General features: G+C 36.6%; 1 protein-coding gene across 1 annotated transcript in view; it reads left to right on the forward strand.

The window, feature by feature from the left end:
- Window positions 1-16,107, forward strand: part of CDC40 (cell division cycle 40) — a 36,828-nt gene that overhangs the window by 8,740 nt on the left and 11,981 nt on the right. The window contains exons 2-7 of the mRNA XM_068184251.1: window positions 91-177; window positions 1,417-1,546; window positions 10,115-10,198; window positions 12,128-12,267; window positions 12,852-12,948; window positions 14,653-14,792. Coding sequence (XP_068040352.1) covers window positions 91-177; window positions 1,417-1,546; window positions 10,115-10,198; window positions 12,128-12,267; window positions 12,852-12,948; window positions 14,653-14,792 — 678 coding nt within the window. The remainder of the gene's footprint in view (window positions 1-90; window positions 178-1,416; window positions 1,547-10,114; window positions 10,199-12,127; window positions 12,268-12,851; window positions 12,949-14,652; window positions 14,793-16,107) is intronic.

Raw genomic sequence — 16,107 nt, forward strand, 5'->3', positions numbered from 1 at the left:
AGCCCTAATTTGGACTGAAAGAAGGTAATGTCATATATTTAAATGTCTGTGTGTGAAAAATGGGTTATTAATATGTCTGTTTTATTTCAGGAAGATGTGGAAACAGGAGTCCACCTTGATCCTGCTATCAAGGAAGTTCAGTACAATCCCACTTATGAAACGATGTTTGCACCTGAGGTAAGAAACAATGTTGGTTTTTAGAATAGAAACACCTTTGGCTTAAAGGAAAGAGGTTATATGAATTTTGTGACTTTCCTGTAAGACAACTTCTTTGGTTGCTTGCTGCATTTTGGAATATAGTTTGGGCAAACTAAAAAATAGAGTCTACGCAAGTGAGTTGGTATTTTTAGTGCTTGAATTTTAATATTCCGCATAAAGCTTTTCTAAGAAGATAAAATGTTTATCAGAATTATGGCTACGAAAATTAAAAATTAAGCTGGGAAAATAGCATTATAAAGATGTTGAGTTAAACATGAACTGCATTGAAGTGGTCCTTTACTATTTTCACATTTTTGCTATATATTCATTGTGCTCATTAGGGCATAATTAACATTTGTATGACTTGCAGATATAAGACTTTTAAGAGGACAATTTAACATTAAAATCAAAGTACTTTCAGTTTAATTATTCACATCAGTATTAAGAATTTTAGTAACTTGAGCTATGCTAAATTTGTATAGTGAAAAACCTTTTAAGACTGAATTTAGACTGCCTAGTGCAATGTGAACCACTTTCCATTTTGTTATAACTGACAGGCTATCTGAAAGATAAAAATAGCTGTTCAAGCATTTAACTTTTTTCTGTATTTAACTTCTTTGTACAGTTTGTCTTCTCTTCAACCAGGGGTTAGCCTTCTAGGTAGACAAATATGGCATCAGTCTCGAATTTCTACATTAGTTATGCTTTATGTTTGGAAAGCCTTTTGAGGAACCACATGGCCTTTTCATAAGCGAGCTTGCAACATATCAAAGCCATGATGTGTGTGAACAAAAGTACTGTTTTTAACTTGCTTCAGTGCTGCTGTGTGTAAATGTTTTAGTTAGGGAGACCTACTGTGGGACGGCCTTGGGTTTTATCTTCTGAATGCTTGTACTGGTCCCATAGTGAATGATGGTATGTGTTGGTTCTGTCAAGTAGCCCATATCAACCTGAGCTCTGTGCAGAAAGCTCTGTGCTAGAAAGTTCAATCCTGAAATCGACTGTTCAGAACTGCTGTATGATTACTGTGTGAAAGAACAGATGAAGAAGCTTATTCAGTAGTCACAAAGAAATTTAACGTTGAAGTGATTTTGCATTATCGTTTTTGAAAGATAGGTCTCTTTTTTTCTGTGGGTGTTCTTTTTCTGAAAAAGTAAACGACACAAAAATAACAAATTACTAATTCTGCTCCACCTTGTTTTAACATTTTTGATGAAGTTTGGACCAGAAAACCCATTTAGGACTCAGCAAATGGCTGCCCCTAGAAACATGCTTTCTGGATATGCAGAACCAGCTCACATCAATGATTTCATGTTTGAACAACAAAGAAGAACATTTGCAACCTATGGTAAGTCCTTAACAGTGGAATTCACCTCCATCTTTATCATACCCAGGTTGGACAAATCGTGATGGTCTTGATAGAAGAACTAATAGGAGAGTAACTTCTGTAAACTGCTTTTTATCAGAATTAATAAAATGGGGAAAAGCTTTTGAATAAGAATCCATATGAATAGAGATCATAGTACTGTTTTGGGAAAATTAATTTTGTAATTCTGTTTTGAACTGTAATCCAGTGTATTATTTCCTAGCAAGCCCCTCTTAATTAATCCTTCCATTAGTTGCATCAAGTGTAGAAAACACAAATCAAAATTTCACACTTCTGACATGACTGTAGGTCTGTTATACAAATAGATTCTCTCATGTGATTCTGACTCCCTCTAAACCATAAGGAAGCCTTACTGAGTTGCCAGGTTCTTCAGTAGTTGCCTCTTGATACCAACAGAATGAACCAGATTTGCAGAGAATGGGAATGCATTGCTAAAACAGTCTGGGCAAAGACAGACCCAAAGAACTGTCTTGGTGTTCAGTGTAGTAACTGCTTTCTTATCTTGAATAACATTTTCCCTTGTAAATAGTGGCACTTGAAAGATAAAACATTTGAGTCTTGGGGAAGCTTGAGGTTCAAACAGATTTTTTATGAATTGTAAGAAAAATTGATTTTTTTTTTTAGATAGGAAAAAATACGGAAAGGCTATGGTTCTAAACATTCTTTTGCAAACATTTGAAAGAACAAAGCTCCCATGTGTTTACATATAACAATGGTTAATTTTTTTCCTATGTGTCTTTGTAAGCTTTAGTTTCTGTTTTAAGTTTGATTGCAAGTCCTTGTTCAGATGAAGTATCCTTTATATACTTGAAATTCAGTTTATTAGGTAAGATCTGTCACTTCCTGTGTTAACTTAAAATGTCACAACCCTCAACTTTTTGCACAACAGATTTGCATCTTTCTTTATTCATATTTACCTTCAAAATACTACTCCTTGCAAACTGTTTTGCCTCAAAAACCACCTTCCTAAACAAGTATCCTTAATTTCATTAGGGCTTTATGCATGCCTGAATTCACTTACTGCATTCTGAGATGCATCAGATTGGGACTTCATTGCTAACATTTATGGTAGCTATGTATTACAGTGGAAGAAAATGCCTAACATCAGAGACTATCCCACACTCAATTTTTCTTTGTACTTGACTTTTATTAGAAGCTTTCTTGTAAATGTTGAAAATTGAAGTATATTAATGACAGAGTTTTTCTCTTACCTAGTTTTAGCTAATAGGTACTTTTCACTGAGTTGTTAGGATGTGGTATATAACCAAAATGACAATATTAAGAAATGGATATCTAGTTTCATAGCATAATTTTAACTTACTTGACTGTAATTTTGATATTAGAACTTGACAGACAGTACAAGTAGGAGCCTCTATTAAAGATCTGAATAGACAGATTAAATTTTGTTCTGTGAAATTAAATGTAACATTTTGTGGGTTGAAATTAAATGTAACATTTTTGTGTGTGTAAAATAGATACTGGGAAAAAGTGCCTGTAGACATATAGTGTTTCATTTGGGGTTTTTTATTTGAAAAGTTTCATTTGGAGAAAGATAAAGCTAGCAAGTCCACTCAAAACTACTTCTGTTGGTTATGTCATCACTGTATAGCAACTGTCTTGAAAGCTGTATTAAAAATGAGTATAACAATGTATTTTTAAACCTTGGAACACTGACAACTGTGCAGCTATCATTCAGCTTTCTAGAAATGTTCAACAGATAATGATCTGGATACAATGACAATGGAACTAGGAAAAGGCTGAGATACAGGCAATTTAAACAGCAAGAACCAGCACTGAGAATCTGAAGTTCAAGCTAGAAGATGCAGTAAGTGAGCATGATATTCTGGCTCAGTAGGAGATCTGTTAAAACAGCACTCCTTTAAGTTGTCAGAAAGTTATTTATTAACACTTTCAAAACAAAAGAGAGAAAAACTCTCTTTTTCCATTTGGAAGGATGCAATAAATAGCTTCTCTGAAAATACAAAGTATAGAAATGCAAGTAAAATTAGTAGGCTTAAACCCAAGCCATAAGTCTTTTTCAAGACTTGAGTCATAACCTGTTAGAAGAACAGGAGTAAACTTCTCTTTTAAAAGCTGCAGATCTTGAGACTTCTGGTCTCTGTTACTCTGTTTAAGCACCGTTGCACAAAGGCAGGAGGTCTCGAACAAATCTGCAGTGGCTGGCAAATAGATAAGCAGTGACTGTAAATGAAGGACGAGGGTAGTAAATGAGAACATGTATCCAAAACAGCTCAACTGTCTCAGTATCTTCCACAAAAAAAGAGGCAGCTTTATAATATATATAATCCTGAAAGCTTATACTTATTCATTGAGAAACCTGTATATTAATCACAAACAAAACCCAAGTATTTTTTGGCAACTAGTCTTTCTTATCTATTTCTTGTGCAGTAAATATTTACTCTTAAAAGTACATTTTGCTTGTGATGCTAGGTTAGCATCATTGAGAACATCCATGCTGTCATTGACTGTGGGTCCTTCCAGCCCTTTATTCCATTAGACAAGTGGCCAGCAGTGGGTACCTAGTGAGGAGCAGAAGAAGGAAGCAAGAAAATAGTGATACATCTGAATTCTTCTTTGCAATACTCAGTCTGTCAACCAAGGGCAATGTTTATAGATTTATTAATTTTCAGACAACTTGTTGGGGGTTTTCTGGTTTTTCTTTTTGACAAACTTTTCCAGCTGCTTCTTGAACCTGTATAATTTTTCTTTGCCCAGTAACCTCTTTCAGGCAGCTCTGCAGCTTAGCAGCTCCGTATGTGAGGAAGTATCTGTGTTTCAAACTTGTGGAACTTAACAGCTTTCTAGTTTGGCTTCATATCCCTATGTCTCTTATGCTGGAAAATGAAATGAGCAACCATTTCTTATTCACCATTTCGGTGTGATTTCTTATTTTATAGATCTTTGCCAGAGCTTCTTCTCAGTCTCCTTTTTTTTTCCCCCACCTGGATAGATCTGATCAATCTTCTTGTTCCTCAGTTGCAGCCTTGTCACCTCAGAAATATTCTGGAGGTTGTCTCATTGTGATTTACCTGTAGAGAAATTTGTGGTGTCTGTTCTCCTGCAATATATAATGCTTATCCAAGTGCATACTCATTTTATTTATTGTAGTTTCTACTCCTTGAATCTTCTAACCATACAAATGTCTGGCAGGTTGATCTGCAGTTCTCCATATCTCCTCTGAAACGTCTTTTGAAAGATTGCATTGTATTTGATACATTCCTTTTCTGTCATATTGAGGTGATATTAGGTGGGACTGTCTGACTTGTGATTTGACTTTAGATCTCTTGGGTGACTGCCTCTGATCCGGGTGTTTGTTACTACTTATTTGACTCTCCAGTTTCCTGGCATTTCACATTGAGGTAGATATGGCGTCATGTTGCCCATAAAGAAAGATTCTGGCACAGGAGTCTACCCAAGCTCCACCATAATCAACATGTGCTTAATACAACCCTCACAGATGCTCTTTGCAGTTTTTAATCATCAGCTGGCCTACGCACTGTTGGGTACACTTTCTATCCCTGCCTGTTTTGATGAAGGACAAGCCTTAGTTTTTATATCTTCTAAGATTTCCCTCACTTTTGGGAGCAGGCTGCCTTAGTGTAGTGTTTATTTTGTCTGCTGGAGTTTGGGTCTTTGTATTTTCCACATCTGGATGCAACTTCAACTCTTTGAAGAACAGCTTCTTATTTCTAATAGTTTCTCTTAACTTACCATTCGGCAGTGCTCACTTCCTTCTGGTTGCTTTAAATTCATCTTTTATTAGCTGGCAGGCATTACCTTTTTTCCTCCTACATGATGTCTTTGAAGTGACCCTGCATTTGAAAAAGGCTTTACCCATTGGCACTCACTTTCTGTTCCTTTTAAAAATCTTTTTTAATATAGTTCTCCTGTTTTGAGATCATTGTCATAAATGTTTTAATATCTTCCTTTGCTTTGTCAACAATGTTAGTTTTTATACCCCTTTATGGTCATTGTTAAAATGTGTATCCTTAGAAAGAATATCTTAAAATCAAGTTTCCTGCAGTGCTAAACTGGCTTTTCTTCATGTGAATCTCTGACATGACTGCTTCATGGTACAAGTACATTGTGTAAAAATCATCACATCTTAGTGTGAGATTTGTGCAGTCTGCTGCAAGGAGATGACTAAAATATGTCATTATTACTGTGCTTCTTTCCCTGGCACCTGTTGTTTAATCTCTGTTACCATTTCATGGTTACTGCATTTTCTGTCTTAATGGTCACTCTAGGAGTTCTGGCAACTGTACTCACCACTACTTAGACCTGAAATTTCAGACCACAGGATCATTTAATGCTCATTAACACTATTAACTTGTTAATCTGATTTATTTTTAAGCTTTCTATGGCATAGAGCATGTTTTTCCCCATTGGCATGACCATCTTATTTCTGTATTCTTTCTACCTGGTAAAGCATATATTCTATGTCCAATTATGTCAGTACTGTCCTACCAATTAGATTAGTTTATTATTTTAAAACAAGATATTTCAATGTATTATTTTTAGCCTCTGTCATTTTGCATGTGTGCTTGGGTTTTCCATTTCCCTGCCTTCAGTTTAAATAGGATTCTGTAATTATTACTGTCCCTGTTATCTGAGTTTTCAGATTTCTGTGCTACCTTTTCCTTGAGGATATGGGTTTTGAAAGATTGTGTGTCATTGCAAATCACTTCCTTTTTTTTAAGTATTTTTAAGTATTATATTTCTTTAGGTATTCTTTAAGTACCCCAGCTATTTTATCAAAAAGTATTATTTCAACCTTCTCTGTGCCATCTGCTTTTTAATTTAAATGAGACCTACCCATCTCAGTAAGGTTCCCTTTATTGCAGGAGTTAGGGGAATTGAAGTTGTCACAGGCACAGGAGATGTTTTCCACATTAGGGTTAAAATTTGCTGTGACTGAGAGAGCTGGGACTGTTTAGCTTGGAAAAAAAGGAGTCCTGACAGGGAGACCTTATTGCCCTTTACAGCTACCTGAAAGGAGTATACTGATGGCATAATCCATAAAAAACATTGAGTAAAATAGTCCAAGTAGACATTTTATGATGTTGTGAAAGGTCCTCTCCTAGTTTAATGGAAAACCATTAATAATTGCTCTGTGGGAGTCTGACTTTCTAAATTGGCAACGAGTTTTGCATCTGCAGTCCTAGGTATTCTACCCTAGTTTGAGTCCATTGATGTAAGGCAGTCTTCTTATTTTAATTTCAACTATCAAGCGGAGGCTGTCTCTCTAGAAAATAAAATTCCCCTTCACAAGGCATTATGATTTAAAATGCTTAACTAGCATTGTTTTTTTCAATGTTGTATTCCTTGGAGCATGTCAAAAAAGACCAGTAAGTCCTAATATACACCACACGTTTATTCTTCTGTATCTGTGCTCTCAGCTGAAAGAGTCTCTTTTCTTGAAAATTCCCTTTTGAGTACTGATAAAAAAGTCAATATATGAGCACATATACATTTTCAGTAGCAGAATTACAGATTATTTTTTACACGCTGCACACAAATTGTTCATGAATATTTTAGCCATTTCATAGGTATTTGAGCATCAGTATTCATCCTAATAGTGGACTGCTTCATTCATGCAACATTTGGTATTTTTAAATCTCTTCTTCACAAGATATTAATGTCCTTTTTGATAAGAAATAGTCTTCTATTGAAGTCTAATGAATCTCAAAGCTCTTTATGAGTACTCGGTAACTTGGTTATAGCAGGATTATGTCATCACTAACACTGATATTTTAAGAGCCTAAAATAACTGCCTTGGAAATAACACTTGTGATTTTTTAAAATTTTAATCTACTCATGTTACATGCAACACCTACAGTCACTTATTGCCTGTTAACATTTGCAGGCACTTTATTCTCTGATTACTTTGATTCTGCAGAGATGCCAGTGCAGAGTGGGTTAGTCCAGCTGTATTTTTCCTCATACCTGAGCTACTTTGGATCTCTATGTGCTGCATTGCACAGTGAGGTGTAAACAGGCTTTAATGAGCTGTCATTCTGGAATGCACATCAAAGTCTAATTATTTAACCAACCATTTTCAGTTGCAATGAAATTATGGATGTAGGTGGAATTGTATCTTTCGTTGCTAAAATGTTGTGGGAAATATCTGTCTCCTAACTAAAACTGAAGGAGACGCAGAAGTCAGGGCACATTATGTGGGATACCAGCTGAGTAAGATAAAAGCAAGCTGTCTTTTGCAGCTGCGTTTAGGAGTCCCAGCCAGAAAGAAAATATTCCCTTTCACATATCCACTAGAAAGTAGAAATTGTTCAGAGCTTTTCTGTGAGAATGGTGCTGGACCAAATTCAACTCAACTATAAGAAGTCTCCACTTCCACGGGAAGCTGTGCTTGGCCCAGGGGCCCTATTCATGGGAATACTGTCCCTCTTTTACAAGTACCAAGCAAATAGAGTCCAAGAGATGCTGTCAATACAGTTGGAGGACAAGTAAACCACTGTATTGATTTTGATAGCAATCCAAAGTAATATCTCTCTACTGTTAACAGAAACCTTATAGCTTGGAAGGGAACTCCTTGAAATAGTGGCTTAGTAAAAGCAGGCAGCTAAATTAGGGGAAGTCTGATTGCAGTGTTGGCTCAGTTTGCTTATCCATAGAAGTAAATCCTTCTAAAAGTCTGGAATAAATTATTTTATTGTTTAACAGAGGAATAGTGGGAATGTATATTTTGTAAGATGACATTGGCGTGTATTTCTCTCCTTGTATTGTATTCATGGATCATCTGGACATATGTTGTTCCACAGGTGGGTTTTACCAGGTTTGAAACTCCAGGGCTGTTCGGCAGGTGGAATGCTTTATTTGGATTGGGAATACCTGCTGTGTTCTTGGAATGGCTCTTCTACTAATTTCAATAGTACTTTTTTTCCCAGCATCTAAGAAGAAATTAACTGGACCACGTTCTAGGAGAGTAGTCTTTCTGAAAAATATTTGGGGACACAATCTCCTTCCTTTGGCTGTTGAAATGGTATTGATAGGTTCTCAGCTTGTATGCTTTTGTATGGGCCTTTATGAGCCATTGCTCTCCAGATTAGACTGGATAATCTCCCCCTGCTCATGATTGTCTCTGTGAATCAACAAAAATACAGGAATTGGATTGTATGCTGTGGGATTTAATTCATTATGTGTATGTGATTGCTTTTACTGATGGTTTAATATCTTTCTTTTTTTTTTTTCCCCATCCTTGATACAGAGGAAATCTCATTCACTCTTCAAGAGACATTTTATCACTTTAATATTTAATAAAAATTGGTGTTGTGTCCACCAGGGTGCAGTCTTTCCCAAAAAAAAAAAAAAAAAAAAAAAAAGCCACAGTGGTCAGTAAGTGTTCAGTGCACCACCTGTTCCTTGGAAACCAAATGAATTTGTCTATCTTATAAGATCACGCTATCCACTTCAGGAGAAATGGAGGAAAAAAGTTGAATATATGTATTAAAATTGTAAATATCCTGAATACATATGAAATGCTTGTTCATTTTATAAATTTTTTCTAAGACTAAATGCAGCAGATTTTGTTGTGGTTGGGGTTGTTTTGTTTTGTTTTTATCGAGGCTCAATAGCTGTAGTCAGGAAATGAAGATGTGAATACTTAATTCTTTTAAAAATTAAAGTCCATGACTGCTGCTTCTGGTACCATCCTCATTAGTTAAAGCAACTCCTTTCAGGCTGAAGCTTTCTCAGTTATGGCAGGAGGAGAATTAAGTAATTTTTGCTGTGGGAGACAGAATACACACAAAGCCCTAGAAAACTTTATTTGGTTTATTTTTCCCCCATCTCTGTCCTCTTCCTTCCAGCTGCTGCCACCCCAGGACTGCCAAAGATGGGTGTTTGACCCAGCAGAAGCAGTGGGCAGAGCAGAAGGCTGCTCCTGAAGCCAGAGGGCTCTGTGTATGCAGCAGCCACTGGCTCGTTTCCACGTGACTCACTGCCTTTGCAAACCAAGGAGCAATGCCCTGCACTAAAGTAGCATCCATTTAACATCGAGTGCACTGACATAAGATTTTGAGCTAGTCTTTTCTTTATGCCATGTTACTACAAGAAGAAGTTGCTATGGCATTTCAAAATCTGTTTGCATTGCAGCAAACTGACCTGAATTCAGCATTGACCTCGCTCGGAGCAGAGGCATCCTGGGGTCCCTTCCCACCAGATTCTGTTACTTGGCTTCTTGTGATTACCCACCCTTTGTATCTTATGTTGTTAACTGTTGCCTATTACATTTATTTATTTCTCTGTGTTGTGCAAATTTAAGAATTCTGATAGCAAAAGGTATTCAAGGGCCTCATGGTACTACTTCATAGTAAACTTTATACTCAGGCCAAGTGAAAAGTTAATGGAATTCCAAAGTTTCAATCCTTCGTCATCCCCAGCTCGTTCAGAGTTAGCAGGAAAGAATTTGCAGAGAGACAGAGTAGTAAAAGTTGTACAAAACTGAAAAGCTTGAAATAACAGTTTTTTTTTTTCCTTTTGTTCCAGGTTATGCATTAGATCCCTCTGTAGATAACCCTGAAGCTGCTACCAAATATATTGGTTCTGTAGAAGAAGCTGAAAAAAATCAAGGTAGTTAATTGAGAATCTTGTATAAATTACTTGCATCTTTAAACTGTTTTCATTTCTTCTTTACTAAGAAATGGAATAGGTATTAGCAAAGGAAGGTATTATGTGAGACTTACCCATGTCCAAGATCACAATAAAGAAGAGATGTGTTGCAATTTTAATGTAGAGGGGGAAGAGAAATATAGGGAGTGTTTTGTTTTCTTGAAGTAGCAAATGATTCAGGTTGTCATGACAAATTTCAGAATAGGATTTGTAATGTGCCATTCCATTAATACAATTTATCAGTACAATTTGAAACAGCTTTTTGTTCCTCTTAAATTCTGTCTTAGTTAACATTATCATGTGTCTGCATTAGGATGTATGTTGAGCTAATGACTATAACTGCTCCTCAGGAGCAAACTGATCACTCTGTGTGCAACCTCTGCCACTCCTGTTGGGAGCTGCAAGTTATCTCTGCTTAGCAAAGTTAAGCTTTTTGGGTTATTTGGAAAAGAAAAACCACTGGAAGGTTGCCAATTGTTAACAGCATGGCATGCCACTGGAAGTATTGACTACCAGAGGCATGGGGTTTGTAATTAATACTTTGATACAAGATATTTAACACTCAAAGGGAATCGTTCACATTGGAAAACTGTACCTGTGTAAATGTCATGGTTATGCTTTCCCTTGCATGTCTTTTTCAAATATCCTATTCACATGGGTACACAAAGGATCTTTATTTCTGTGTCCTCTTCCTCAGACTATATCCAAGCTTATTTCACTCTTTCCTTCCAAAGAAGGAAGTAACTAAGATTAAACCATTTTAAAAAACCCTTTTCATAACAGAATTTCGTACTTCAGTTTAAGAAAACCCTTGATTCATGCGATTCGTTCTGATCACTACTTAACTTTTTACATTGCCTATTTTCCCCTTGTTTGTGTAAAGCTTCTTTTGTGTCTTTTGCACTAGATGAGTATTACTGCGGCTGCAGAAAATCAGTGTTTGAAAATTGAACATAATTGTATATACAAGCTTGAAAAACATAAAAGATGTTAAAATAATTACCTACAGGGTTTTTTTCCCTCCCATATCTATATTGTATAGGGGTTTTGAAACATGGAATTCCAAGGGTGCAATATTTGTGAAAAGCTAGTATTTCTATGAAAGAAGAAGGTAGTGGTTGGAGGGAGATGACTGTCAATAGTGACAGACTTTTTAAAGAGGGCCTGTTGCAATAGGACAAGGGTAATGATTTTAAGCTAAAAGAGGATTGATTCAGACTAAGTCATAAAGAAGAAATTTGTTACAATGTGGTTGGTGAAATACTAGAACAAGTTGCCCAGACAGGCAGTGGGTGGCTCATCCCTCGAATCATTCAAGTTCAGGTTGGACAGGGCTCTGGGCAACCTGATCTATTTGAAGATGTTGCTGCTCATTGCAAGGTGGTTGGAGTAGGTGATCATTAAAGGTCACATTCTATAATTCTATTAATTTTTTCTAAATTAAAATACACAGTTGGGGTTGGGGCTTTGGGACACTTGTCTTACTTTAATTTTGGGGCTGTTTTTTTTTTTCAAACTGAGACGGTTCAGAGGTATCAGAAGCCAAGAAGACTTTACTTTCAAAAACTACACTAATTAAAGCATGAAAATTGATGTGTTCATACAGTCAGCAGACTTACTGTTAAAAATTTATAGTACATGCATGGTTAAATATTCTAACAAGCAAGGATACACAGTTAAGGTGGTTACTCTGTTACTGTGCATAGTTAGCAGTGTTCATAGCTGGAAAAGTGAGCAATGCTTTGGCCAATTTTTCTCAAATACTTTTTCCATGTTGTCCTTTATACTGAAAGGAGCAGTGGTGGTGGTTTTTTCTTTTAAACTGACTATGGTGTAACCTCTGATGTATTCTGTGTTAGCAGTTAGCCAGTGTATTGTTTCCTTCTTCAGGTTTAACAGTGTTTGAAACAGGACAGAGGAAAATTGAAAAAAGGAAGAAATTCAAGGAGAATGATGCATCTAATATTGATGGTTTTCTGGGACCATGGGCAAAGTATGTTGATGAAAAAGAAGTAGCCAAACCATCAGAAGTAAGTCCTCCTTTAACAAAATGGATACAAATTGTCAGTACGTGGCAGTGGTTTCAGCAAAGGTCCAGCTGCACTACTGCTTGTCCAAGCAGATCCATGCTTTAGAGTCATAGAAACATTTTTGGTGATATGTCCAAATAAGATGTTCCAGATATTCTGCATTCAGTAATTTGGAACACTTTTTGGAAATAAAATTAATTCAATCTGTGTGTAGAGTCTGATTAAAAGAAACAGCTTGGAAAAAGAAAAGTGAAAGTAAAACTTTTGGGGGAAAAAGGCAAATGAAAACCCCCAATATCACACACACAAATCCACCCATCCTAAACCATCCAACCAACAGATAGCCTTCTTGTCCAGTCAGTGCTTAGCTTCAGTCCATGAACAAAAAGATATTCTTTTCAGTGTACATAGCCTTCCAAGCCTTTATGGTTTTGATAGGGGTATTCTCTTTATTGATGCTTAGAAATATTTCTAATCTTGTTTAGCAAATAAATGTCTTCTTAATAGTGAGCAAACATAGTACAGTTCTGGATTTTGTTATGTGATTCTGACTTTTTAAGAGATCATGTTTTATTTTTTTTCAGGAAGAGCAGAAGGAGTTGGATGAAATAACAGCTAAGAGGCAGAAGAGAGGAAAACTAGAAGATGATAAACCTGGAGAGGAGAAGACTGTATTACATGGTAATGGCATCTTCCTGGCTGTTCTCATTTTCTAGCTCACTGTGTTTTCTTGCCTGCTGTGTTAATTAGTAAGGATAGCAGACAGCCTCAGCACGTTGATGTTTTTGTATTGGAGATGACAGCACTCACAGGCAAAAGCATAAAGGATGGGGCAAGAGATAAACTTGGAGTAATTCCACTTCATACTGTGAAGAGCAGTGTGGAAAAATCATTTTTCAGAGTACAGGTTTTATTTATTTATTTTTAATGTTACTAGATGCATGTATCCTTTTTCTGTTTCTCAGAGCAAACATATTGAAGTTTTGAGTTTGGCTTAGTTTCAACTTCAGAATTACTGTAGTCTTATGTGTCAGTATTTTCATCAGCAGGTAGTGCTCTGAGTTATGGTTTATGAACAATTTAGAAAATCACTTGGACTTTAGACTTCCTCAGTTTTTAATGTAAATACTCTTGCCATCATACTATGAATAATTGTATATCAATTAATTACCCTACAGAAGCCTGTAGTATGTGGTACCGTCAAAGAAAATGGCTTGGTAATTAAGTAGAATTCAGTAATTTTTTTAAGCTGTTACTTCAGCTGTCTGCATACAAAACTGCCCCGTGTTGCAGTGCTTGGTGCAGATAGTTTGGTAGACAGGGTCTCTCTTTGTGTACCAGTTTCTACAGCCAGGCTCACACACACGAGCTGTGAGCATCCTTTCTGATGTGCGTTGAGGAAGAAGTGGTGGCTGTGAGAAAAGCATTGCTGACATTAGAACATTGTTCTGTTTATGTGTAGTAGATCGTGACGGTATTTACTGAACAGCAGTGAGCATAACAAACATGAAGTTTTAGCCACTGAGCCTCCTAAGGACTAATTATTTTGTATCCAAGTTTTCATGGTCTCTACCTGAAATTCCACAGCGAAAGACCTTGCCATATAAACTGTGATCTTCTCACATGCAAACATTCCAGAAATTCTCCATTTTGAAGATGTGTGTATGCATGGATACTGGGCAAGAGTACAACCAAAACTGCCATAACAACATCCCAGAAACTGAGAAATTAATTTAGTCAGTGCACAGTTTATTGTCGTGGCTACCCAACATACGTCTACTCTGAAATAATCCATTTTCCTGCACAATGCATTCCTGTGTTTCTGACTGTCCAATCGCTTCTTAAATCTAGTTAAAGAGCAGCTGTTGGCTGTTGCTGACCAATATTGGTTCATGCTGGCCAAATGAATCTTTTTTTCCTTGATTTGTAATTCTGTTGCCATGACTGACACATCACAGAGCTGGCCAGAATCTGAGTTGCAAGCAAATGTCAGGGTTAGAGTTGCGCGGTTTAATCTATGTAGCGTTAGTGTAAGCAAAGTCTTTTTGGTCAGGGGAACTCTCTTGCTGTTTGATGATGAGAAAAATGGATAGGAAAAGATTGTCTTAATGTTTGGATTGTAAGGTTCCTAGTAGACTTCACTGAAAATTACATAATTTGAGTTTAACTGATGTCAAATAAGATTCCACATCTGTATGAAGAAGTTGGGTTTTTCTTATACCCCCTCTCTCACCTCTTGCTCTACAGCAGAGCAGCTCTGTTGAAAAAACCATAATTGTGTGAGTGTGTGTATATATATATATATATATATACATATATATATATAGTCAAAGATTATAACCTCTTAAAATATGGATTCTCAGAATTCTTTGTTCACCTTTTCAGTTAAAGAAATGTATGACTACCAGGGGAGATCTTATCTTCATGTCCCTCAAGATGTTGGGGTTAATCTCCGTTCTACAGTACCACCTGAGAAGTGCTATCTTCCAAAGAAACAAATCCATGTGTGGTCTGGGCATACAAAGGTAGGAATGTTTGTGAGCATACAGTATAACAACCCATTTAATTTTCTGTCTGCAGCTAGTAATTTCTATAAAACTGAAGAATCAGTAGAAGGAAAAGAGTATTTTCCTCTTTACCATACTCTGCATGTAATTAATTGAGTTACATGTTCACAAGGTGAGCAAACACAAGGTGTTTGCCTGCTCCGTTGCAGTTGTCTGGCTTCATATAATTTTGTGTTAACATAGTGACTTCCTGACCTACCTTAAAGGGAAAAGTATTATTCAGTGATTTCGGGGGGATTTGAAGTTATTTCCTAAACTATGATGTGAATAACAATAAGGCTGATTCTGGAAATTCCTGAGAATGTTTGGGGCTTGAGGGTTTTTGTAGTAAGAGTACTTAAGGGCTATTTTGTATCAAACTTAGGCAAAGTTACATAGGTTTTGTGATTATGGTACATCAGCATTACAGGTTTCTCAAATATAGCTAATACCTTTGAGAGGTGTGTCTTGGTAAGAGTTTTCTTTGATGCTGCTTAACATCCACAGTTCCTTCTTGTGTCAGATACCAAAACAATATGCACACTTCTGGTATTAAAAAAGTGTTTCACTGCTCAGGGTTGTACAGCATATACTCAATTTGCTGCTTCTTTTGCCACAAGTTTGAAGTATTGCTTGAGGAGGAATATGCTGCACTGCAATGGACATCACCTTAATAATATTTGGAAGATGGAAGAAAGGAGGACACAGGGAATGTTTTTAGCTTTTACCCTTTTTTGCAGTTGAGTCACATCTCTGAGCTCTTCTTAAATGACTGCTGCATCAACGAGCTTATAGCTGCAACTATCAGGGCTTTCCAGAATGACATCTCCTTCCCAAAGCTCTAGTCCCTCCTCTGCCTGTTACCCAGTAAAATAGACTGATGTGTAAAATGGCTTTTTCTGTCAAATAAGATGAATAATGATATCGATGAGAGAGGCAAAAGAAAAATGAGCTGACAAATTTAGAAAAGCTGGGGGATATAAGTAGACAATAATAGGGAGGATAAAGTGCCCAGCTCCAACCAGAGGTGGGAGGGAGGAACTGGATGGCATATGAATAATCAACATGAAATGGAAAGGAGGGCCATTAAAACCATGAGTACTTGGGGGTTCTTTGGACTTCCCAGAAAGGAGTACCTGGAATACAGGCAGCTATGAAGATGCCATGCTCAGGAAATCTGAGCTCAGTGGGTAGAAGGCATTGGTTCTATATGTAAGAAACTGAGCTGGCCAAAACTTTTTTTCTTTATTTTTTTTTGAAAAATTCTGTACCTGCCCCATCTGAAAAGTCTTGT

The sequence above is a fragment of the Anomalospiza imberbis genome, chromosome 3, assembly GCF_031753505.1.
Source record: "Anomalospiza imberbis isolate Cuckoo-Finch-1a 21T00152 chromosome 3, ASM3175350v1, whole genome shotgun sequence".
Classification (NCBI taxonomy): domain Eukaryota; kingdom Metazoa; phylum Chordata; class Aves; order Passeriformes; family Viduidae; genus Anomalospiza; species Anomalospiza imberbis.